This window comes from Leptidea sinapis, chromosome 12 (assembly GCF_905404315.1).
Source record: "Leptidea sinapis chromosome 12, ilLepSina1.1, whole genome shotgun sequence".
Classification (NCBI taxonomy): domain Eukaryota; kingdom Metazoa; phylum Arthropoda; class Insecta; order Lepidoptera; family Pieridae; genus Leptidea; species Leptidea sinapis.
In genome coordinates this window covers 13,131,165-13,155,205 of record NC_066276.1, presented here as the reverse complement: position 1 = coordinate 13,155,205, position 24,041 = coordinate 13,131,165, and the positions used below count along the sequence as shown (strand labels likewise).

General features: G+C 37.0%; 2 protein-coding genes across 2 annotated transcripts in view; both read left to right on the top strand.

Moving 5' to 3' along the window:
• Positions 1 to 923: 923 nt before the first annotated feature.
• Positions 924 to 12,672, top strand: LOC126967097 (PAX-interacting protein 1-like). The gene is made up of 5 exons (XM_050811489.1): positions 924 to 1,050; positions 3,831 to 3,983; positions 4,393 to 4,471; positions 7,537 to 7,780; positions 9,609 to 12,672. The coding sequence occupies exons 2-5, from the start codon at positions 3,843 to 3,845 to the stop codon at positions 10,171 to 10,173; spliced, it is 1,029 nt and encodes a 342-aa protein (XP_050667446.1). The 5' UTR covers positions 924 to 1,050; positions 3,831 to 3,842; the 3' UTR covers positions 10,174 to 12,672.
• Positions 12,673 to 22,888: 10,216 nt separating this feature from the next.
• The window catches only part of LOC126967080 (serine protease gd-like), a 29,544-nt gene continuing 28,391 nt past the window's right edge, over positions 22,889 to 24,041 (top strand). Inside the window, exon 1 of the mRNA XM_050811459.1 lies at positions 22,889 to 23,170. Coding sequence (XP_050667416.1) covers positions 22,952 to 23,170 — 219 coding nt within the window. The 5' untranslated portion in view covers positions 22,889 to 22,951. The remainder of the gene's footprint in view (positions 23,171 to 24,041) is intronic.

Here is a 24,041-nt window from a genome sequence, read left to right as displayed (position 1 = left end):
TAAATGGAGCGGCGCGGCGTGGCTCCTCCGTGGCAGGCCGCGCACCTGCCCGCCGTGTACGCGCTGCGCGAGCGGCCCGCGCGACACCACCGCGCCGCGCTCACGGGCTGGCGGCGGGACGAGCGCCGGCGACTGGCGTGCTGTCTGCGGCAAGTGGGGGCTAAGGTGACTGTACTTTAAATGGAGCGGCGCGGCGTGGCTCCTCCGTGGCAGGCCGCGCACCTGCCCGCCGTGTACGCGCTGCGCGAGCGGCCCGCGCGACACCACCGCGCCGCGCTCACGGGCTGGCGGCGGGACGAGCGCCGGCGACTGGCGTGCTGTCTGCGGCAAGTGGGGGCTAAGGTGACTGTACTTTAAATGGAGCGGCGCGGCGTGGCTCCTCCGTGGCAGGCCGCGCACCTGCCCGCCGTGTACGCGCTGCGCGAGCGGCCCGCGCGACACCACCGCGCCGCGCTCACGGGCTGGCGGCGGGACGAGCGCCGGCGACTGGCGTGCTGTCTGCGGCAAGTGGGGGCTAAGGTGACTGTACTTTAAATGGAGCGGCGCGGCGTGGCTCCTCCGTGGCAGGCCGCGCACCTGCCCGCCGTGTACGCGCTGCGCGAGCGGCCCGCGCGACACCACCGCGCCGCGCTCACGGGCTGGCGGCGGGACGAGCGCCGGCGACTGGCGTGCTGTCTGCGGCAAGTGGGGGCTAAGGTGACTGTACTTTAAATGGAGCGGCGCGGCGTGGCTCCTCCGTGGCAGGCCGCGCACCTGCCCGCCGTGTACGCGCTGCGCGAGCGGCCCGCGCGACACCACCGCGCCGCGCTCACGGGCTGGCGGCGGGACGAGCGCCGGCGACTGGCGTGCTGTCTGCGGCAAGTGGGGGCTAAGGTGACTGTACTTTAAATGGAGCGGCGCGGCGTGGCTCCTCCGTGGCAGGCCGCGCACCTGCCCGCCGTGTACGCGCTGCGCGAGCGGCCCGCGCGACACCACCGCGCCGCGCTCACGGGCTGGCGGCGGGACGAGCGCCGGCGACTGGCGTGCTGTCTGCGGCAAGTGGGGGCTAAGGTGACTGTACTTTAAATGGAGCGGCGCGGCGTGGCTCCTCCGTGGCAGGTTCTTTTAGCATGGATATAGAAAAGTATAGGCCAATATCTAAATTATGTCAATTTGGAAAAATATTTGAAAAAATAGTAACGAACCAATTATCTGTAGCTGTCCGTCAAAATTTTGCCCTGTACTTTTCCCGGGGCGGAAAAAGAATAGAGGAGTCCCGGGCCCATGGATGTCGTAAGAGGCGACTAAGGGCTCTTTTAGAAGTGGGAGAGTCACGCTGCCGTCTTTTCACGTCAGCACAATCGGGCCAGACTCGTCCGGGTTAATTACCACACTCGCACAGAATACCGGCGTGAAGTAGCAACCCAGTGCCGCTATGTTTCGCATAGGTTAGTGTCGAGGACCGGTGGCTATTTAGTTCAGTACAGTTCAGACAGAAAACTGTTAGGTGAGCTCTGTTTTCGTTGGACGTCAGGAAGTCGAGCGGGCCGGATGGCATTTCTCCAATCATGCTTAGAACCTGTGCCCCTGAGTTGACGCCGGTGCTAACGCGTTTATTCCGGCACTCTTATTCTAAAGGCGTAGTCCCTGACTCATGGAAATCAGCCCTTGTCCATCCGATCCAAAAAAAAGGAGACAGTTCGGATCCGGCAAACTACAGTCCTATTGCTATTACCTTCCTGCTCTCCAAAATCATGAAGAGTATAATTAGCCGTCAGCTCTTGGTATACCTCGAGGGTCACCAGTTGATCAACGACCGACAATACGGGTTTCGCCATGGTCGGTCGGCAGGTGATCTTCTGGTATACCTAACACATAGATGGGCTGCGGCTATTGAAAGCAAGGGGGAAGGCCTGGCAGTTAGCCTGGATATAGCGAAGGCCTTTGATCGTGTATGGCACAAGGCGCTCCTCTCCAAACTCCAGCTTCCTCACTGGGCGCAGCATACAGGTCGTTGTCGACGGATATTGCTCGAACCCGAAGCCCGTGAATGCTGGAGTGCCCCAAGGCTGTGTGCTGTCTCCCACGCTGTTTCTTCTGCATATCAATGATATGTTGGACACCTCCAACATTCATTGCTATGCAGACGACAGCACTGGTGATGCCGTATACACGGGCCATGCAGGTCTCTCTCGGGAAATCGTCGACCAGTGCCGGAAGAAACTTGTGTCTTCTATCGAGTCCTCTCTTGAGAAGGTCGCGGAATGGGGAAAATTGAACCTTGTTAATTTAAATACAGAAAAATGTCACATTATTACTTTTACAAGAAAACGCAATCCAATAGTTTACAATTATAATCTTCGTGGTAAAGAACTCACAAGAGTCACTGAAGTTAGGAATCTAGGCATAATTTTAGACTCGAAACTCACCTATGTTAATCATATTGATAAAATCGTAAATAAAGGTTATAAACAACTTGGTTTCATTTTACGCGCTGGAAAACCATTTAAGGATCCTTTAACTAATAAATATTATTTAATAGTTTTGTACGAAGCCACTTGTAATTTGCATGTGCAGTTTGGAAACTTTTTTATCAAATTCACGTTGATCGTTTAGAAAGAATTCAAAAAAAGTTTATTAAGGCTCTAGAATTTAGAACTGGACATGATGAATACATTAATTACCAATTATCATTAGACAAACATAAAATAGAATCTCTATCATACCGTCGTGACAAATTCGATATAACCATATTATATAAAATCATAAGTTATGTTATTGACGCCCCTGCACGTTATTACAGAAGATTTCATTTAGGATACCTCGTATGTGTGAACGTAACAGTAAAAAAAGACCTTTATTCTCAATTCCGATCAGTAGAACTTGTTTTTTACCTACAATAGTTTCATAAGACGTTCCTGTCGACTTTATAATAATGATTAAAGATCATATTGATATATTTTGTAACTCCATAAATAAATTGAAAAGATACCTTAAAATCAAAAACAAAAGTGATAAATTGAAATAAGTTACATACTTTCTTATAAGATATTTTAGTTTCAATACATATTTTATATACTTTATAAAATTCACCTTCTTACACGTAAACTTTATGTATATAAATGCGCCATAACCTGTATATAACACAGGGAACTAAAGGTTTATATTAACTCATAGTTATTAAGATAGTTTTATGAAACTGTTTGTTCCTTATATAAATAAATAAATAAAAAATCTCCTAAACTGCTGAACTGGTTTTAATGAATTTTTTTGAGTCCATATATAATTCTCCCGTCCATGTGTATGTTCGTGAACTCCTCCTAACGGCTGAACCGATTTTTAAAATTTAAGACGTGTATACAGGACCACGTCAGTCGGGTCCGCTAGTATTGTACAATATGTGGAGATAATTTAAGACCCAGATTAAATTTATATTTGTATTTATTATAACATTTTCTAACGGCCGCTTTCAATATTCATTCGTAATCTTATGGATCGTTATATCGATCTGTTTGTCAATCCATCTATGGAAGGTGGTGTTGTTATTTGTATGAATAATCAAATGAAGATTTAAAATCAATTTGCAGATGAAATAAAATGGATCAAAGTAATCTTATATTAACGACTTACTATTGAAAACGGTCATTAGAAATAGTGATATAACAGAGGATGCAATCAGTATTTGCTTAGTACTACGTCTATCAAGCCCGTTAGATATCCAGCTATGTACTATATAGAGATAGATAAATTATTTAATACCATACAAACTTAAAAATATAAATTTATATTAAACATCTTAAGCTAGTTACATTCATAATATGCATGAATAAATAAATAAATTTTCCTTCTAGTTAACGCCTTACATGAGCCGGGATAACACGGTGGTGATAGCTAAACGTACGGACGGCAACAAGTACCGACGGGCACGTGAATGGGGCATCCCCGTAGTGAGCGCAGCCTGGCTCACTGACCTGCTGCTGGGAAACATGACGGCGCTTTCTCAGGTGAACCTTCCTTCACGCAATGCATCCTTTCTTTTCCAGAGAGTCTGATATTCATAAGAGTAAATTCAAAATAGACTGCCTCAGACCTGAGAAGAACAGGCGCAAGAAACTCAGCGACCTTTTTTTTATTGAAATATGGATTACAATGAAATATCGTACAGTAAACATTTATAATTAAAGAGCCTGAGGGTCACTCCATTCCCAGTCTGTGGTATCATTAAGAAAATCGTATATGTTATAATAACCTTTCCCACAAAAAAGTTTTTTAACAATTTGTTTTGTACATTTTCTAGGATCATATTGTAAAAGCAGATACATATTCGAGTCCTCTTTAGAAAGTAGCGGAATAGAATAAAATGAACCTTGTGCACTAACTTGTTAAATACAGTTTATATTTTTATGTTTTCAGATAGAGAACGCGAAGTATCAGCAATTTAATTTGGCGAGCCCGTTCCGCATGGACTATAGCTTAGTTTCCCATTTAATGAGTGAGTATAGAAATGGGCTTATAGCCCATCCTATAAAATGCTGTGTTATGAATGAACTGGGGGACAAAACCCAAAGTTAAAAACATTAAAACTTTTATCCGAATTATGTAATTGATTTATATTTACTCGTGTGGGCTAAATTATGGAACAGCTATAATATTAATTCTCCTTATCCGCTCGCTTACCCAAGGGATAGTCCCTTTTTTGAAAGAACCCCTATTGCCCAAAGAGACTGTAGTACCTTTTAGCGATTGATATTGTTGCAGTTTGCCAGATGTTTAGGTACCTATAAAACATAGAACAACCAACCGATGCTAATAATTTAAATATAACATGATAGCCCTGTTCATAAGCTTTAAAATAAATACCATTTCACATTCGAATTTCGATATAAATCTATATATATAAAAGTCGAGACGCAGCGATTAATGTAATCGCTTAGCGCTCAACTGTTATTAAGACAGCGCGGCAAACACGCGAGCGAGGCAGCGCTTATTAGAATTGATTAAATGACCACATAATTTTTTTAATTTTACTGTGGATGCAGTAGCATCGAATGTCGCTAATTACTTCAATTATGTGTTATACGACGGTCAAACTGAAAGTTCTTAGGAAATCAAAAACTAATGAAATTATAAGTTTAGTTTTGTTATATATTTTCAAAATATTGTCCATTCACGTTAATACATCACTGCATCCAATAAAACCAAAGACAAAAGCAATATGCCCCACTCATCGTTAGCGGGCGGGCTTAGTTGCCATGAAACGGTTTTCCTCTAAGTTTTTATCTTAGATAATAAATACGTCTAGGTAGTCTCTTGCTGTTAGATAACCGATAGACACAGGCCAGGAATTATACTTTAATAAGCTACGTCTTACACTCGCGATTTGTATGGCACTTTGTGTTAGTATGCGTGAATTGCTCAGTTGAGTTTGTTCAATTTTTTTTCGACGTTTTCATAGCTGTCAATCATAATATGTCTATCTAGACGTTATAAGTGATCTAAGATTTTCAGTAATAAATAATAATTGAAATGGGGGCTATGTGGTGGATGACCCAGTAATACAACGTGTGACGTCACCAAATAGGAGATTGTTCGCCTGGCGGTGTGCGACAAGGTGTTGTCGTGTTGAAGAAGTAGGCCTCTACTGCGAGGTCGTTGTATTTGGCTATAGTCCGAGTAGTAATTGATTCTTTTACCCGTGTTAAACACTACTTTTCATTTCGAATATGTGGAAAATAAAACTAGTTGTTTATCTAAACTATTTATTAATAATATATAATAATATTAGTAGTATCTATTTAACATTAATTGTCAAATTAGGACAGTTTGTGAAATTAAATATTAACATTTTTGTTTGGAATGTTTATGCTCTTTGATATATTATGACAAATTTGGCTGTTCTGGATATCTGTAAAAGTGGGCGTCAATTAATTCAATTCCGTCACAGATACATAACAGATCAGTATCCCGCCAATTTATGTCGACTTTTAAATTTTAAACTTGGGACTCACCGCGTAATTATTGCGGCTTATTCCACTTAAAGTAGTTTGAGCGAAATTCACACTGGCTGTTTAGAAAGTCACATGGCATTTCTGTTAATTAGTTTTTTTTTTACATAAAACTCTTCATAGCTGACAGCAGTTCTATTTTTAAAGTTCATTCCGGCCCTTAGGTAGTAATATATATGAGTTTTTCCCTCTCTATGGAAGGAAACAGCATTTTCCACCCAATAATAAGATCAAAACAACATTACTTTCCGAGTATGACAAATGAAAAACTAATTAACATATTCTGAAGCTAATAAAAAAGTGGAATCTATGTCATTTTTGAAGAGTTTAATTTAAATCATATCAATATAAAATTATTTTGTAGAAAATATACGATGAATAATTAATTAAATTAAAATTGTGCTGTGCAATACCTAAATTTTTAACTACATAATTTCATATTATTTGGTACTTGTACCTACCTAGAGAAGATAATAACTTAAATATTAGGTTGACCAATTAATGGTCCGGAAACTATACGCGTAACACAAACAACTAAATTTTGACCTCAAAACCTAGTGCTGTCAAACTAAGCCCAACTACAACTAGTTTGATCTTTATGCCTACCTTGCTGGTAAACCAATTCACGCCCCTGGTCTGTTTGTAACCGACTCCATTGGACTTGATTTTGTTTACCACCTGTTCAAAGACAATCGTTCTTGAGGAGTAAACTCCAGTCGTGCGTCGGAGCTGACACACACACTTTTTTATTTTTTATTATATTGTATACGACTTGCCAGTTCTAAAATCTTTATACGTATATTATTATATTCTATATTTTACGCGTTTATTGAAGAAAATACAGTTAAATTATTTTATCTACCCCCATGCTTTCAATCCTCTATTAAAGATTTTGTTAGCATTAATAATTAAGAACAATTATTATTATTAATTAATTATTAAGAACAGTTAGCATATTGCCAACATTAAAACACCCAATGTTCTAATAACCATTACATCATCCAAACGAGTGTTGTAATGTTGTACTGAATTTGATAACAACACTCCTATGTTTTTTTTCGATCCCTTCATGCGCAAAGAGTTTCAACAGACAGCCACAATCTTATTGCTTGATGCATGGTATCTGTATGAATTTAAAAAAAAAAAACATTTTCGTTTACGCGCGTTCCACAGACGTCGCAGTTCCTACCAGAACGTCGCGCGCCGTAAAAAAAGTAGATTATTCGAATATTTCCCACCATTTTTCTTCGATATTTTTATTGTTTTGTTTACAAAAAATGAGCGATTCATTTTAAACGCTGAATATTCGAGTGAATTTTAATTATTGCACTATACAAAATGTAAATTACTACTATCATAAATAATTGTTTAAACGAAAATGTTCTTTTTTGAAATTCATACAGATAGCACACATCGAGCAATAAGAATTTGGCTGTCTGTGGTTATTAGAACATTGGGTGTTTTAATGTTGGCAATAAGCTAACTGTTTCAGAATCTATAATAGAGGTTTTAAAGCATGGGTGTAGATAAATAACTAATTCGAATGTTTTAGATGCATGGAAAATGCCGATAAATATAACGCAAGAATCTCATGAACGAGCTAAACGCAGCGCGGCGGCGGCGGGCGAGCGGCGTGCCAAGCGGGCCCGACTGGAGCCCCCCGGGGCCTCGCCCGGGCCTCCCCCGCCCGCCTTGGCTGGGGCCCCGCACGCCGCGCCCCCGCTGCACCTCGCTCCTCGCGTGCTTTTGTCTAACGTCACGCCACAGAGGCAAAATAGAGTCGCAGCGATTGTCAGGTTAATTTACTTATTTTATGGACTCTGTACTCTCTCTAAAAAAAACCTATTTATATATATGTATATATTTCTTTGTCTGTCAGTCATATCACCACGTTTTCGTAAGGATGTACGAATAAATCAAGTTAAAATTAACACAAATAAAATTACTTCAGCGGTATCTTAAATTTGTTGATAATAAATCTTCTATTTGGCATACTATTTATCATCTACCTTATCTATAATACACTTGTTAAGCCCCACATTGATTATATGGTAGAACTCTGGGGCTCGGCAGCTAAAACCAATATAAATATAGTGCAAAAAGCCCAAAATAAATTGATAAAGGTACTATTTAATTATAATTATTTAACGCCAACTGAAAAACTTTACAAAAAAATAAAATAACTTAATGTTACTCAAACATATATATATATAATACTTGTTTATTAGTAAGAAAAATTTTAACGAAAAATATACATACACAAATAAGTTTCACTAAAAAAGTACAAGTTCAAAAAATTATTTTAAGAAATGCAAATAATTTAATATGTCGAGCACCAAGAACTAATTACGGTAAGAAAAATATTATGTACGAAGGCGTACAATTATATAATAAGCTCCCCAGTGACATAAAAAATACACAATCTTTACAAACCTATAAAAAACTCCTGAAACATTACATATTGAACAATTATCAATATAATAAATAATAATCCTATATTCCACTATATTAGATGTAAACCTACATATATTATTAATTAATATGTGTACAATACTATAATACTAATAACCACATTATAATTTAATACTAATAACATACGCAACTATAAAAATAAATTCAAAACTTACCGAAATATACATATATATTTACTATACATATCTACTTTAAATGCTTTAATTAACATAAAATACATACACGTAATTAGTGTCATTCAAAAAATGTATATATAAAAAAAATTATATCAAACTATCCTTACCCCGACGTGCCATGCCGTATCTAGTAGCTCTTAATGCATGTGTTGATCATAATGTTTACGCGGTTTTTTCATTTCTACCCACTTTGTTTTGTATAGACTCGCAGTACTACAAATAAGATACCTAATGTTTATATTGTTTTCTCATGTAAGTGAATATGTTCTGTTCTTAATGACAATAAAGTTCTTTAACCATAACCATAACCATATTTCATGTTTGCCCTAGTAGTCCTTACGCTTAAGCTGTGTGACTATATTATTGTGAATTTTACATTTGTAATTTAATATTTTTTATTATTAAGTTACAAAGATTTAACATTTTTTTTCGTGGAAAAGGAGGACAAACGAGCGTGCGGGTCACCTGGTGTTAAGTGATCACCGCCGCCCACATTCTCTTGCAACATTAGAAGAATTACAGGAAGTTGCCGGCCTTTAATGAAGGTGTACGCGCTTTTTTGAATCTATCGTCCCGTCTATCGTATCGTCCCGGAAACACCACACAAGGAAGTTCATTCCACAGCTTTGTAGTACGAGGAAAAAAGCTCCTTGAAAACCGCACTGTGCACACCGACACACATCCAGATGGTGGGGATGATATCCTAATTTGTGGCGTGTCGTGCGAAAGTGGAATTCGGCGGTAGGAATCAGGTGAATCAACTCTTCGGAACACTCCCCGCGATAGATGCGGTAGAAGAGACACAATGCAGTGACGTCTCTTCGCAACGCCAAGTAATTCAGCCGTTCACAGAGCTCTGGGTCCCCGATAATTTGAGCTGCTCTGCGTTGCACGCGGTCAAATGGATCGAGCTGATAACATGTTTTGGAACAACTTTACATCATAACTGGCTCATAATAAAATTTTGTTTTATCAGGCAATTGGGTGGCTTGGTTGTAACATCAGCGGCGGAAGCCACTCATCTGGTGATGGACAAGCTGGCCCGCACGTGTAAACTCGTCAGCTGCCTCATCACCGTGAAACACCTCCTCACAACCGACTGGGTCACAGAGAGTCAGCGTATCAACAAGTTCGCCGACGAGGCGGAATTCGCGCTTCGTAGCGAAACGTTCAACTCGACATTCCGATGCGACATCGACGAGGTCCTGCTGAGCGGTGAAACAAGAAAGAAACTCTTCGAAGGCATCACTTTCTATCTCACGCCGTGCGTGAAACCTGCCAAAGCAAGCCTTACTGAAATGATCGAACTGTGCGGTGGAAGAGTTGAGAAGAATCGCCGTTCATATGTGTCGATACAGGAGATGCACAGCCAGAAGCCTTTTAGCTATTTGGTGCTGACTGTACCTAACGACTTGCACCTAGTGTACTATTTGCTACAGTCAGAGAAGACTTTGAACGTCGTATGCAACACCGAGGTCGTGCTGTCTGCTATTATGAGGCAGAGACTTGAGATTGAAGAGTTTCTTGTTCGTTTGGAGTAAGTGATAATATTATTCTAAAATTTCAGAAGGAAGCAGTTTTAAATGTTTTCCGGTGGTTGCTGACGGTTAGGGTGCCTATCCACTGGAGTGTAGAGGAGTAAAGCAGTCCGGAACTGTAGCAATATTAGACAAAAAGTGGGTAGGGATTTCCGAACTTGTTTAAAATTTTGTACATTTTAATGTCCTTCGCGGAGGTGTAGCGGAGATACAGGAACGGAATAGGACAGCGGCGCGGGGAGCGAAAAATGAAGTCGCTTTCACTTGGTCTAGTTCACAACTGCGCTCCGTATTACTCCCTCGTTCCGCGGCAGTGGACAGGCGCCTTAAGAATAAAACACAAAAGCGTTAGTTAGGGTTAGTTATAGATATACATATCAATGTATATCTATAACTAACCCGATAAGGTTGAATTGTTGATATACAGTTTGTAAATAAATCATTCTAAATATATATTTATATATTAATATAAAGTCAATAGAAATTGTCTTGATGTAATACAAATATATCATTTATGGTACTGTTATGGTTCGATTCGAAACTGTTAAATGTTCTGATTTATAACGAGCTTATTCCGCAACTTCGTCTGCGTGGACCTCAAAACTGAGTTCACAATTATTAATATTGACGCATTAAAATATTTTTGTCTATAGTCATATCATTGGCCATATTGTAATAGCCAATCTACAACTCAGGAAAAGTAATGAAACTCATTCGGATTTTTATTATAGTAACAAATATTTTTTCACAATAATTGCTAAATTTATTTTACGTGACAAAATTACAAAAGTACTTTTGATATTGTAATTTCTTATTTTGCCATACTGTAGATGGAGTTTATTCTAAGTTACTGTATTAGTTAAGCAAACTTTTTGAATTTGCACCCGCCGATATATATTATTATTATTATTTTAAATATTCATTATTTTGCTAATATACATTGATATTTACATACATTAAGATATATGTGAAGAAGCATTCAATATGACATTATTTAATCACTTTAATTTTACTTAATAATTCTCGAGGACCTAAGTTATGGAAAGCACGAATAGTTCTTAATTTTTGTTCTTCCATTGAGTATTTTTGTTAATAAATATTCGTTGTAATTATTATGATGAAATATATATCGTGAGTACCCGCCATAATAATTACTATGCTAAGGTTCCACGATGAATTAAAAAAAAATCGAGTGTACAGGTGTATCTAGAATCACCAAGAGGAGCGTTAGTTGTCTTTTAGGTACGCGCTTATTTTTATTAGCATTCCAGTTTCGTTTTTGTAACGTGTTTTATGTTCGGCATTATTTAATAATTGGAAGATTTCCTTTTTATCCTTCTATTCTGTTTTGATTCTGTGTTTTTGGATAATCTATTTTATATAAAAATGTATGATTTTATTAAACAATGTTGATTTGCTAAACGTATATTTATAGCTATTTATACCTATCCGTGTCGCGCTGTATATGAGTTACCGTCGATGTTTATTGGGACAGAAAAGTCAACGATAGTTACGATTTTTATCTCAAGTAAGAGATAGACTGAATATTGGGAACGGCCGTTATAGACCACCAGCGCCTAAGCAGTGATTTAATGGCAATGTCTTGCATTCCATTATTATCACGTAAAAGTTGTTCCTATCCACCATATCCATACCGGATATAATAAATATATTTCCAAGAATGAACCTAACTGAACGGAAATTCGGCATTGCTAGTTTTTGTGGTCATTCTGAGAATAGTGATTTTTACGCGGTTTGTTTATTTTCATTCGACCGTTGGTCGCGACCATCATTTCGGCTTCTGCGCATTCAACGAATCATGAACCATTATGGGAGTGTCAATCGCAGTTTGTTTATCTTTTTGTACCGCAGATCTGACGTTTGAAAACACGTTTTGGACTGTTTGTCAATTTCACAGTGCTGGATTTTTTTATTGTTAAACATTGTAATTTACCTGCAATGTCAATCTATTTAATAACCCATTTATGTTATGTAATACTGTTTGTTTTCCTAATTAAATAAATATCCGTTATTGTATGAACAGAAATTATAGCCTGACTTGTTAAATGGAATGCATATTTGTTAAATGTAAGTGAAACGGTAAATGCGTCTAAATAAAATAAAAATATGTAGGTATAAATGATTCAGAATGTTGCGGGCGATAGTTGGTTATAAGTTTGAATGAACGCGCGATCGTTGCAGACTTATAACAGTGCCGAAATATCGGGAGCTAATCTAAATAAAGAGCATATAGAAGAAGAAGAAAGATATTCCGTAAGTGGCTCTTTAAACATAATACGTAAGGTGACCAAAATATATTTGAACTTTGGGTATAATTTGGATGTGCCTTATAAAAAAAATATTATATCTAAGTAAGTTTAGCAATTTCAATTTGCTCGTTGATTGCAGATGTGAAGAGTTTTGATAGAAATGCATTTAAGAAATTTTATATTTATAAGAAAAACTTGTAGTTATGATGTTAATAAAATATGATTCGGTAAATTCGTTTAATTTTATCATATGAAATTTTACCTATTTAAACCCCGCGTACTGGAACAGAGACGGAATCTTGTCAAACGTGGTAGTCTCTTCGTGTGACAGCTGGCTCACGTGATTGGCCTAAGAATACGTCATCAGTTGCGATGACTTTTCTTATACTATTTTTTAATGAATTCATTAGATTAATCGTGACGTTCACACATCCACATCTTAGGAGATCGTGGCAAGAGAATACCAAGCGGAGTATACTCGTATTATTATACCATGATGACCACAAACTATCTAGAGGTGATGATAACGCATACTAAGAAGAAGCCGCCTGTCACAATCTAATTGCGCGGGGATTATATTTATAAACTTAGTCTGGCCATAAATACTGTTACAATTAAAAATAAACAAAATATTACATTTGAATTTGGAATCTGTCATTTTTATATGATTGTTTATTGAGTTTTCTCATCTTGGCGCCAATTCATTCTACAATAATTTGCCATTTTGAAATGGAGTGGGGTGATAACGAGAACCGAATCGCTGTAATTGCATTCCACAAAGTAGGTATGGACCCAAACGCAATTTTAGAAACTCTCCATACGCTTGGTATTAGTAAAATATTTGTGTACCGTGCTATTATAAAGAAGCCTAGCGCGACTGGTTCGAGCGAGTTAGCGTGCGGAGGTTTCAAACGTTCCTATCCGCGAGTTGTAGCCGCACTACGAGCCTAGTCAGCGAGCGACGTATCGCGCGAATGACGGGGATAACAAACTAGTTGCCGGCCTTTAATGAAGGTGTACGCGCTTTTTTTGAATGTACCTATGTCGTATCGTCCCGGAAACACCACACAAGGAAGTTCATTCCACAGCTTTGTAGTACGAGGAAAAAGCTCCTTGAAAACCACACTGTGGAGGACCGCCACACATCCAGATGGTGGGGATGATATCCTAACTTGTGGCGTGTCGTGCGAAGGTGGAATTCGGCGGCAGGAATCAGGTTAAACAGCTCTTCGGAACACTCCCCGTGATAAATGCGGTAGAAGACACACAATGAAGCGACGTCTCTACGCAACACCAAGAGATCCAGCCTTTCACAGACCACTGAGTCCCCGACAATTCGAGCTACTCTACGTTGCACGCGGTCAAATGGATCGAGAAGAAAATGGGGTGCGCCAGACCAGAGATGACAGCAATACTCCATGTGTGGCCGGACCTGCGCTTTGTAGAGCGCTAGAATGTGGGCCGGCTTGAAGTATTGCCGTGCTCTATTGATGACGCCCAGTTTCTTCGAAGCCAATTTGGCTTTGCCCTCCAGATGGCCACGGAATTGGCAATCGCTCGAGATTTCGAGACCCAGTATTCCGATACTAGACGCGGCTTTAAGATAAGTGTTCTCGAAGAGCGGTGATACGACAAATGGGGTTTTTTAGTGGTAAACGCGCAAACTTGAGTCTTCTGGGGGTTAAATTGGACAAGGTTCAATTTACCCCATTCCGCGACCTTCTCGAGAGAGGACTCGATAGGAGACACAAGTTTCTCCCGGCACTGGTCGACGATTTCCGAGAGAGACCTGCATGGCCCGTGTATACGGTTTGTTGTAAAATGGCGGGAAATACTGAGCATCAGTGAACATCCAGAGAACAGTAATTTTTAGGGTATAACCTCAATTCTTCAAACAAATTAAAAAAATCACCACATGGTTGTCTGTTTTTATTTATTTCGTGTACAATCTAATGTTCAACACCCCCATCTCAGAATCGGACTGTCAAGTAAAATTACTAAATCCTCGCCCATAGTTTGCAATACCTGACATACTTCGAACCGCTACGAGAGATCGCGTCCCAATGTGGCCCCCGTCCCGCCCGGCGCATTCAGTGTGGACGCACACTTAGTTGGAAACGAACATTTCGGACTCAATCAGAGCTGGCCGTCCTCTAGTCTTAATCTTAATCCGCTGGTTTATGATTTATTATCAGTTTTAGAGAGTGGGTACGGCTTGCTCTAAACGCCATGATAAATTGGAGTCCCTAAAACAATCCGTACGATTGGCAGTGAAGTATTTTCCCTTGAAAAGAGTGCGTGCTTCTATTGATAACAGCCAATGAAGACCATTCCGAATAAGCCTTATATATTTTAAATTGTTTTATATTTATGTATTGAACTAACACAGTGCAAAAGTAATAGATGTTATTGGCAATAGAAAATTTTTTACTTTGTTTCAATATTTATGGCAAGACTAGGTAGGTACATTGAAAATTAAATATTCTCATGTAAAGTACAAAGGCGTTATTATTTTTAAAGTTTAAATAAAGAAAAAGAAAATAAATAATAAGATAATTTAAATTTACAAAACTACCTCCAACAATGTATTAATTAGAATGTTTACCTTGAGTCCAATTTATTTAAAACTCCTACATTCCATGCCAGAATTAATCCCACTAGTTTACCAAAACTAACCTTATGTTCCGGATATCTCACTCGCGGCAACCGGGACGTTTGAATAAGCAGGCTGCTCGAAGTATCGTATCGAATGTAGCTGTATTGTAGGTGGTTTTATTTTTAGTGTGAAGATATAATAGAAAGTACATCCTTCGGGGATTGTTTCAAGTTTGTTATTTGACTCATTCTTTATCTTTACCATTAAATAAATAAGTTTCGTTCATTTCAAAGATTGCATATAATAAACAAAAATGATTAAATCCAAATTTTACAATTATCGCACAATTACAACAAGAGTGAGTGCGTGCATTTGGCTTTGAGTTGGGACCTTTAATTGGGCTAAAAAACGTTTGTGTGGTAAAGGTTACTATAACATAAATGACTTTCTTAATGATACCACAGATTGGGAATGGAGTGACCGCCCTCAGGCTATTAAATAGTAAGTTTAATTGTACAATATTACTTTGTAAACATATTTTTTCGATGAATTTTTTTTCATCGCTGAGTTTGTTGTGCCGGTTCTTCTCAGGTCTGAGTCATTATGGTAGTTTTTGACTTTCAATAAGTGATGTCACACGATGATTGTATGTATGTCACGAAACATTCGGACATATAAATGACATAATATACCTACTTTCTTCCTTCACGCGCTTCAAAACTTTTACGAAAGCAGGAAGCTTTAATCTTACTATTTAATGATTGGGTAACAGCTGGCATTCATAGGAGCAGACAAAGGCTATATGAACTATATAGTGAGAGATCATTATATAATCATGATACATCTTTTCTCGAGTATGTTAAAAAATACTCTAAATTATTTAAAAGTGTTTGTTCTATTGCAAAGTCTATGCATATCAGACAGATAATTAAAAATGCACCGAATAAAATAAAGATGACTTGGAATGTGGAAGAGTGAAAGACCGCAACATTGAATACAATTTATCAATAAAAAATACTATAATTCAATCTCAGCAGGAAGTTGCTACTGCTTTTGAGAATTTTTTTTCTGACATTCCAGTCTCTATCACAAGCACTCTTGTCTCCTCCACCAGTGTTGCTGAGTCACTTCTTCTGGAAAATGTTAAAGAATGCCAACAAACTTTCAATTTTAGTTTTGTGAGCCCTGGAGAAATAATTAAAACTTTTAAGTCTCTCGACATGAAAAACACTGCTGATATATGGGGCATTTCTGTTAAAATAATTGATGTCATAGCACCATATCTTGCAATAGTTAAGTCAGGTTGCTCTTCTGACCCGAATAACTATCGTCCTGTGTCGGTTTTGCCGACCCTTAGTAAAATTTTTGAAAAAATAATTTTAAGCCAAATGCTTACTTACTTTAACTCTCATAAGTTACTTCATTTGAAACAATTTGGCTTTACTAGGGGACGTTCAATAACGGATGCAGGTGTTGAGCTAATCAAGAATATTTTTGATGCCTGGGAGGAATCGCAGAATGCATTTGGCATCTTCTCTGATTTATCTAGGGCTTTTGATTGTGTTCAACATTCAACGCTGGTCAGGAAGCTATACCACTATGGCATAAAAGGAACTGCGCTCGATCTTCTGACTTCATATCTAAAGAATAGAATTCAGAGGGTCGACGTGAATGGCAAGAGATCTCTTGGGACTCTTCTCAGTATAGGGGTACTACAAGGGTCTATTCTTGGACCGTTCCTCTTCCTTATCTATATAAATGATCTTCCTAATCTTATACAGAAAAAACATAAGGTAGTATTGTTTGCGCACGACACTTCACTGATTTTCAAAGTGAAAAGAAACCAAGCTATGTATGACGAAGTGAACGATATTTTATCTGACATCGTGTACTGATTTAGTGCTATGGGGCAACGCTGCCGATATTAATACAATATTTGTGCTGCAGGAGAGGGCTATTCGCGCTATTTATAACCTAGGTCCTAAAGAATCATTGAGAGCAAAATTTAAAGAAATTAACATCTTGACTGTTGCTTCTCAATATATTCTAGATAATGTAATGTATGTTCATAGGCACATAAGTGAATTTGCGAGAAACTGTCACAACCATAATGTTAACACTAGGAACACACATAAACTTATGATGCCTACTACTCGGCTAAGTCGAGTTAGTAAGTCTTTTGTGGGGCGATGTATATGCTTTTACAACAACATCCCATAAAATGTTCATAACAAAAGTATAACGTTATTCAAAAGAATTGTTAAAAAACGTTTGTGTGTTAAAGGTTACTATAACATAAATGACTTTCTTAATGATACCACAGATTGGGAATGGAGTGACCACCCTCAGGCTATTAAATAATAAGTTTAATTGTACAATATTACTTTGTAAACATATTTTTTCGATGAAAAAAAAACCCGCTGAGTTTGTTGTGCCCGTTCTTCTCAGGTCTGAGGCATTCATTTTGGAATCGGTGGTAGTTTTTGACTTTCAATAAGTGATGTCACATCCTATTTTGAATAAAAATATTTGAATTTGAATTTGTACCAACAGAAGTGGCACAATACTAATCCATGTGTTTTGAAACTACAAAAAATGACAAACTCTTCAACCCAGTTATTTAGTAACTATACTCACGTATATAACATAATAATCATGATTATCTATTGCTGTTGTGTGTCAGCTCTCGACAGAGAATAAATGATGTGTTATATAAGTATTTTCTTTGATAAACGCGAGTGTAACATACACATTGAAATAAAACACTTTAAAAAGGATTAAAACGCGATAAACTGTAATTGTAAAATCTTTGCAAGGTCTTGAAACGTGTGCGTCGGGTTAACTAAAAAAATAATAAAAATTTAACATGTAAATATAAATGCGTAAGCATTTGATTTAAATGTAACAACACAGTTAAAATTACACGCGTTTTAATCATTTAACTGCTTCTATTGAGCAGTGTAATAGCTTGTTGGACTCGGCTCCTATTAAGCAAAGTAATTATTTGATTAACACTGCTTCTATTGAGCAGTCTTATAGTTTAGTTTCTGGCTTGGAATATGTTCCAAATTATTTAAATTAGTCAATAAGACAATAGGGGACTCCTCTAGCAATATAAATACACAATGTACAAGTACTAAGAAACATAATAATTGTAAAGTCATAAACCTGATGCAGCAAAATATGCAAGGATTGTTAGGTAAAGAACTGAAACTGGAGTTACTAATGAACCATGAAATTATTGATATCTTATGTCTTACTGAACACTGGCTTAGAAAATATGAGCTCATTTTTAACTCCAGTGGTCATCGGGTGGCAAGTGTGCTTAGCAGAGAAAAGGCAACACGTGGCGGATCTCTAATACTTATAAGTAAATCATTTAAATTCAAAGACCGTAAAGATATTGTGGGCCTCTCTGTTGAACGTACCATTGAAATAGCCTGTGCAGAGCTTGAGTGTGCCATTGTTGTAGGTATTACAGACCCCCCGATGCATTATATGAGTTATTTGAGAGTGTATTGGAGGAGGTTCTATCAAAATTATCAGAATCTAAGAAATATATTATAATTTGTGGTGACTTTAATATTAACTTATTTAAAAAATCCACCACAAGTATTAGATTCAAATCTTTGTTTAAATCATATAATTTATCAAATATTTTCTTAGAACCTACTAGAGTAACCAGCACCTCTAAAAGCTGTATTGATAATATTTGTACTAATTATAAACCTATTTCTCAGTCAATAATTAGTAAACTGAGCTCAGACCACTTTGGTCAATTAGCCTCTTTTAATATTGAAGTAAACAAATGTACTTCAACTAAAAAGTTTATGTTTGTTCCGGTAAACAATAGGCGAATGGAGAAATATAGAGGCAATGTTTCGGAAAAACTCTGAAACTTGTATTTGAATTATAACAGTACTCCAAATGAGGTGTATGGTAACTTATTTAAAATAATTAAAACAGAGTTTAACTGAGAGACTGTCAACTCAGACGGTCTCTTGTCATTTGACAACTGGGCAACAGCTGGTATTCATAGGAGCAGACAACGGTTATATGAAATATATAGTGAGAGATCATCATGTAATCATGATGTATCTTTTCTTCTATATGTGAAAAAATATTCAAAATTATTTAAGAAAGTATTGCTAAGGCATAAAAAGGCATAAAAGGCATTTATTTTCTCAAAATTGATTCCTTTAGAATTCTTTTTGATGTCATTTCTTATACTACTAGATACTACTACCGCTTCGGAAACAAATGGCGCTCTGAGAGAGAAGAAGCGGCGCAAGAAACTCTCCCAGCATTCTTTTTTTTTGCGCTCTTTTCAATAAAAATAATAAGTCAATGCATATTAGAGAAATAATTAAAAATGCTTCAAATAAAATAAAAATGACTTGGAAAGTTATTAACTGGGAATCTGGAAGAGCGAAAGACTGCAAGTTTGAATATAATCTAATAATAAACAATACAAAAATCCACTCTGAGCAGGAAGTAGCTTCTGCTTTTGAGGATTTTTTTTCTGACATTCCAGTTTCCATCTCAAGCACCCTTGTCTCCTCCACCGGTGTTGCCGAGGCACTTCTTTTTGGAAAATGTTAAGGAATGTAAACAAAATTTCAAATTCAGTGTTGTTAGCCCAGCAGAAATAATTAAAACTTTCAGATCCTTGGAAATGAAAAGGGCTGCTGATATATGGGGCATATCTGTAAAAATAATTAGTTCTGTTATTGACGTCATAGCACCATATCTAGCACTAGTTTTTAATAGCTGTAGTGAACATGGCGTGTTTCCTGACCTTCTGAAGTATAGTAAAATTACACCAATATTTAAATCGGGACTCACTTCTGACCCGAATAACTATCGCCCTGTTTCAGTGTTGCCGACCCTGAGTAAAATTTTTGAAAAAATTATTTTAAGCCAAATGCTTACTCACTTTAACACTTATAAGTAACTTCATATAAAACAATTTGGCTTTACTAGGGGACGCTCGACTACGGATTGAGGTGTTGAACTCATCAGAAATATTTTTGAGGCCTGGGAGGAATCACAGACTCGATCTTCTGATCTCATATTTAATTAATAGGATTCAGAGGGTCGAGGTGAATGGCAGGAGATTTCCTGGGACTCCTCTCGGTACCACAAGGGTCTATTCTTGGACCCTTCCTCTTCCTCATTTATATAAATAATCTACCTAGCCTTGTAGAAAAAAACACAAGGTGGTATTGTTTGCGGATGACACTTCACTTATATTCAAAGTGAAACGAAGCCAAGTTTTATATGACGAAGTAAACAATGCTCTATCTGACATCGTGTACTGGTTTAGCGCCAGTAAATTATTGTTAAATAGTCATAAAACCAAATATATTAAATTCACCGCGCCAAATGTCAAAAAAGTAGATGCGAATATTTTATTAAATGGCGAGGTGGTAAAACCAGTGGAATCTGCTGTATTTCTTGGTATTACTCTTGATTCCAAATTGCAGTGGGGCCCCCATATTGAAGGTTTGGCGAATAGGCTTAGTTCTGCAGCATATGCGGTTAAGAAAAGATTATTATACTTTAGTTATTTTCGATATTAGTATACTTTAGTTATTTTCATAGTATTATGTCCTATGGTATATTGTTATGGGGCAGTGCGGCCGATATTAATACCATCTTTGCGCTGCAGAAGAGGGCTATTCGCGCGATTTATAACCGTAGTTCCTAAAGAATCATTAAGAGAAAAATTTAAAGAAATAAACATTTTGACTGTTGCTTCTCAATACATTTTTGATAATGTTCTGTATGTTCATAAACACATTGACGAATTTTCTAGAAACTGTGACATTCATAATGTTAACACGAGGAACCAACATAAACTTGTTATGCCTACTACTCGGTTGGGTCGAGTTAGTAAGTCTTTTGTTGGGCGATGTATATGCTTCTGATCCCAGAAAATGTACAAAACAAATGTGTTACGAAATTTAAAAGAATTGTTAAAAAACGTTTGTGTGGGAAAGGATATTATAGCATAAACGATTTTCTTAATGACACCACGGACTGGGAATAAAGCGAACACCCTCAGGCTCTTTAATTATATATGTTTATTGTACGATATCACATTGTAATCCATATTTTATATTTAAAAAAAAAAGGCCCGCTGAGTTTCTTGCGCCCATTCTTCTCAGGTCTGAGGCAGTCTCTTTTGAATGGGTGGTAGTTTTTGACGTTCAATAAGTGATTTGAAATCCTATTTTGAATAAAAATATTTGAATTTGAATTTGAATAGTGTTTTAATAGATGTGATAAAAGTTTCTGAGACTCAGGAATCGTGGACGGTAGACCACAGTATAACTCTCCTAATATTTATTAGCATTTGCTTTATTTTAAATTTTAATCTTTCCACTTTTTAGTTTGGGTATGTAAAGAACATGCCCAAACCACCTCAACTTTGTAATGGTACCTCTACCTACTAGAAAATTTAAATGTTGTGTAAGTACCTATGGAAGGTATTCTCGGTTAAAGTTAAGTTAGTCTTTTATTGGGTGATGTATATGCTTTTACAATATGATGATAAGAAAATGTACAAAACAAAAGTTTTACGAAATTCAAAAGAATTAAAAATAAACTTTTGTGTGGTAAATAGGGTGATTCTATAAAATAACGTCCTCAGGCTATTTATTTATTAATTTTATTGTACGATATTACTGACATTATACCGACATAGATACGGCGCGATTAGCTTACTTTAGTTATCTTCATAGTAGGTATTATGTCCTTTGGTATATTGCTATGGGGCAACGTGCCGAAATTAATACAATCTTTGTGCTGCAGAAGAGGGCTATTCGCGCTATTTATAACCAAGGTCCTAAGGAATTATTCAGAGCAAAGTTTAAAGAAATAAATATCTTGACTGTTATCTCTCAATATTTTCTTGATAATGTTATGTACATAGGCACATAATTGACTTTGCTAGAAACTGTCATAACCATAATGTTAATACCAGGAATAAACTTATAATGCCTACTACTCGGCGATGTGGCGATGTTTATGCTTTTACAACAAGACGCCAGAAAATGTTCAAAACAAATGTGTTACGATATTCTAAAGAATTATAAAGAAACGTTTGTGTGGTAAAGGTTACTATACCAAAAATGACTTTCTTCTTAATGATACCACAGATTGGGAATGTAGTGACTGCTATTAAATAATAAGGTTAATTGTACAATATTACTTTGTAACCATATTTTTTATGAAAAGCCCGCTGAGTTTGTTGCGTACGTTTGTAGTATGTAGATGTCTTATGCTATTTTGAATAAAAATATTAGAATTGCAATTAATATTGTAGCGAAATTAAAAAAAAAACCTGCTGAGTTTCGTGCGCCCGTTCTTCTCAGGTCTGAGGCATACTATTTCGAATATATATTGTACAATATTACTTTGTAACCATATTTTTAATGAAAAAAAGCCCGCTGAGTTTGTTGCGTCCGTTTGTAGTACCTATGGGGGGTAGTTTTTGACATTCAATAATTGATTTTAAATCCTATTATGAATAAAAATATTTGAATTTGAATCATAAATATTTATATGACTCATATGCGAAGATGCGTGGCGTTGTAAATTGTTTGCGATATAATATGATGTGGAATAGGAATTATTACAATATCATCAATCAGTCTTGTAATAATAATATTATTAGCATGTATTATTAAAAATTGCGTTATGACTGCATTAATTTATCAACCTTATGCTGTTGATCATAAAGCTCTACTTCATCTTCACAAGCTTATTAGCTTAATATCAGGTTTTTGCAGACCTAACGTATTATTTACCATATCAAAAAACCGAAGAAGCATCGTATTCAGTGTACGTCAGACGAAGGCCTTGAGAACACGTCCATATTGCCATTAGATATCAATTAAAAGCTTAGTTTATGATAGAACAGGAAATGTCTTTGTTTTATATATTTTTAGTGATATCACAGTTATTGTTAGTAGATGGACAGTATTATGTAGAGTCGCCGTGCCCGCAATTGTTTGAATATAAGTCGGATAACAGAGGAAGCTATGGAGCTATTCGCTTACAGCTGTCTGGACCCGTTACGTCTATTGTATTGAGGACAAATTTTACAATAGCTGCAAGACTTCCTTCTGTAAGTATTTATATCTTTTATAAATGAAATCTCTGTTTGAAATATCATATTAACAGCATTAATAACAATATACCCACATCGGTTTTATCACGTGCGGTCCTTTGGTGCGGTCGCTGCCAGTAGAGAGCTTAGAAACTAAAATCAGAAGCCTTAATAATGTTAGTTTATAAAATGAATGAAGATTCCGCGCAATAATTTAAAATGTTCTCAATAAGTCGTTCATCACTTACATAGTGCCAGAACACAATTATTAGAGTCAATTGCATTATGTTAGATTTATTTATTAACTGGTTGTTAATTACTAAGTAATTTAAGTATAAATTTAAATATTAAGTGTACTTATATAGTGAAACTGTTTAAGGAGACATCCTTGTGTCCAGATTTATATTTTTACTATATCTACTTTATGTTTAAGGATGTATCTGTATTTGTTTCCAAATAAATAAGTGGAGATCCTTTGAATTACTTATACCCTTGATGTATCGGCTCGTACGAAATTAAAAAAAAATATGTTTCACACATTACTTAAATTAAAAGATGTGATATTAGAGGTCGATTGACGTAAAACCGGACCTCTCAGAAGTTTCAAGTAAACATTTCAAGTTTTCAACTGGCCCAAAATGCGTCATGTGGCTACATAAATAAATAGAATGTTTCTTTTTTTTAAACATTTTTTGAGATACCGAGTGCTCGAATTCAGAGCTGAGTGGTCGAGATTTGTTGTCAGATTTTAAGCAAATATATCCTCTCGAATGGGATGCGATTTGCGTTAAGCCAATAGAAATCTAAATGGGATGGTAATAGAAGACACTTTGCTGTCATAAATATGTTGCTTCACAGTAGACTTTCAGAAAACCAGTGATTAAGTAGT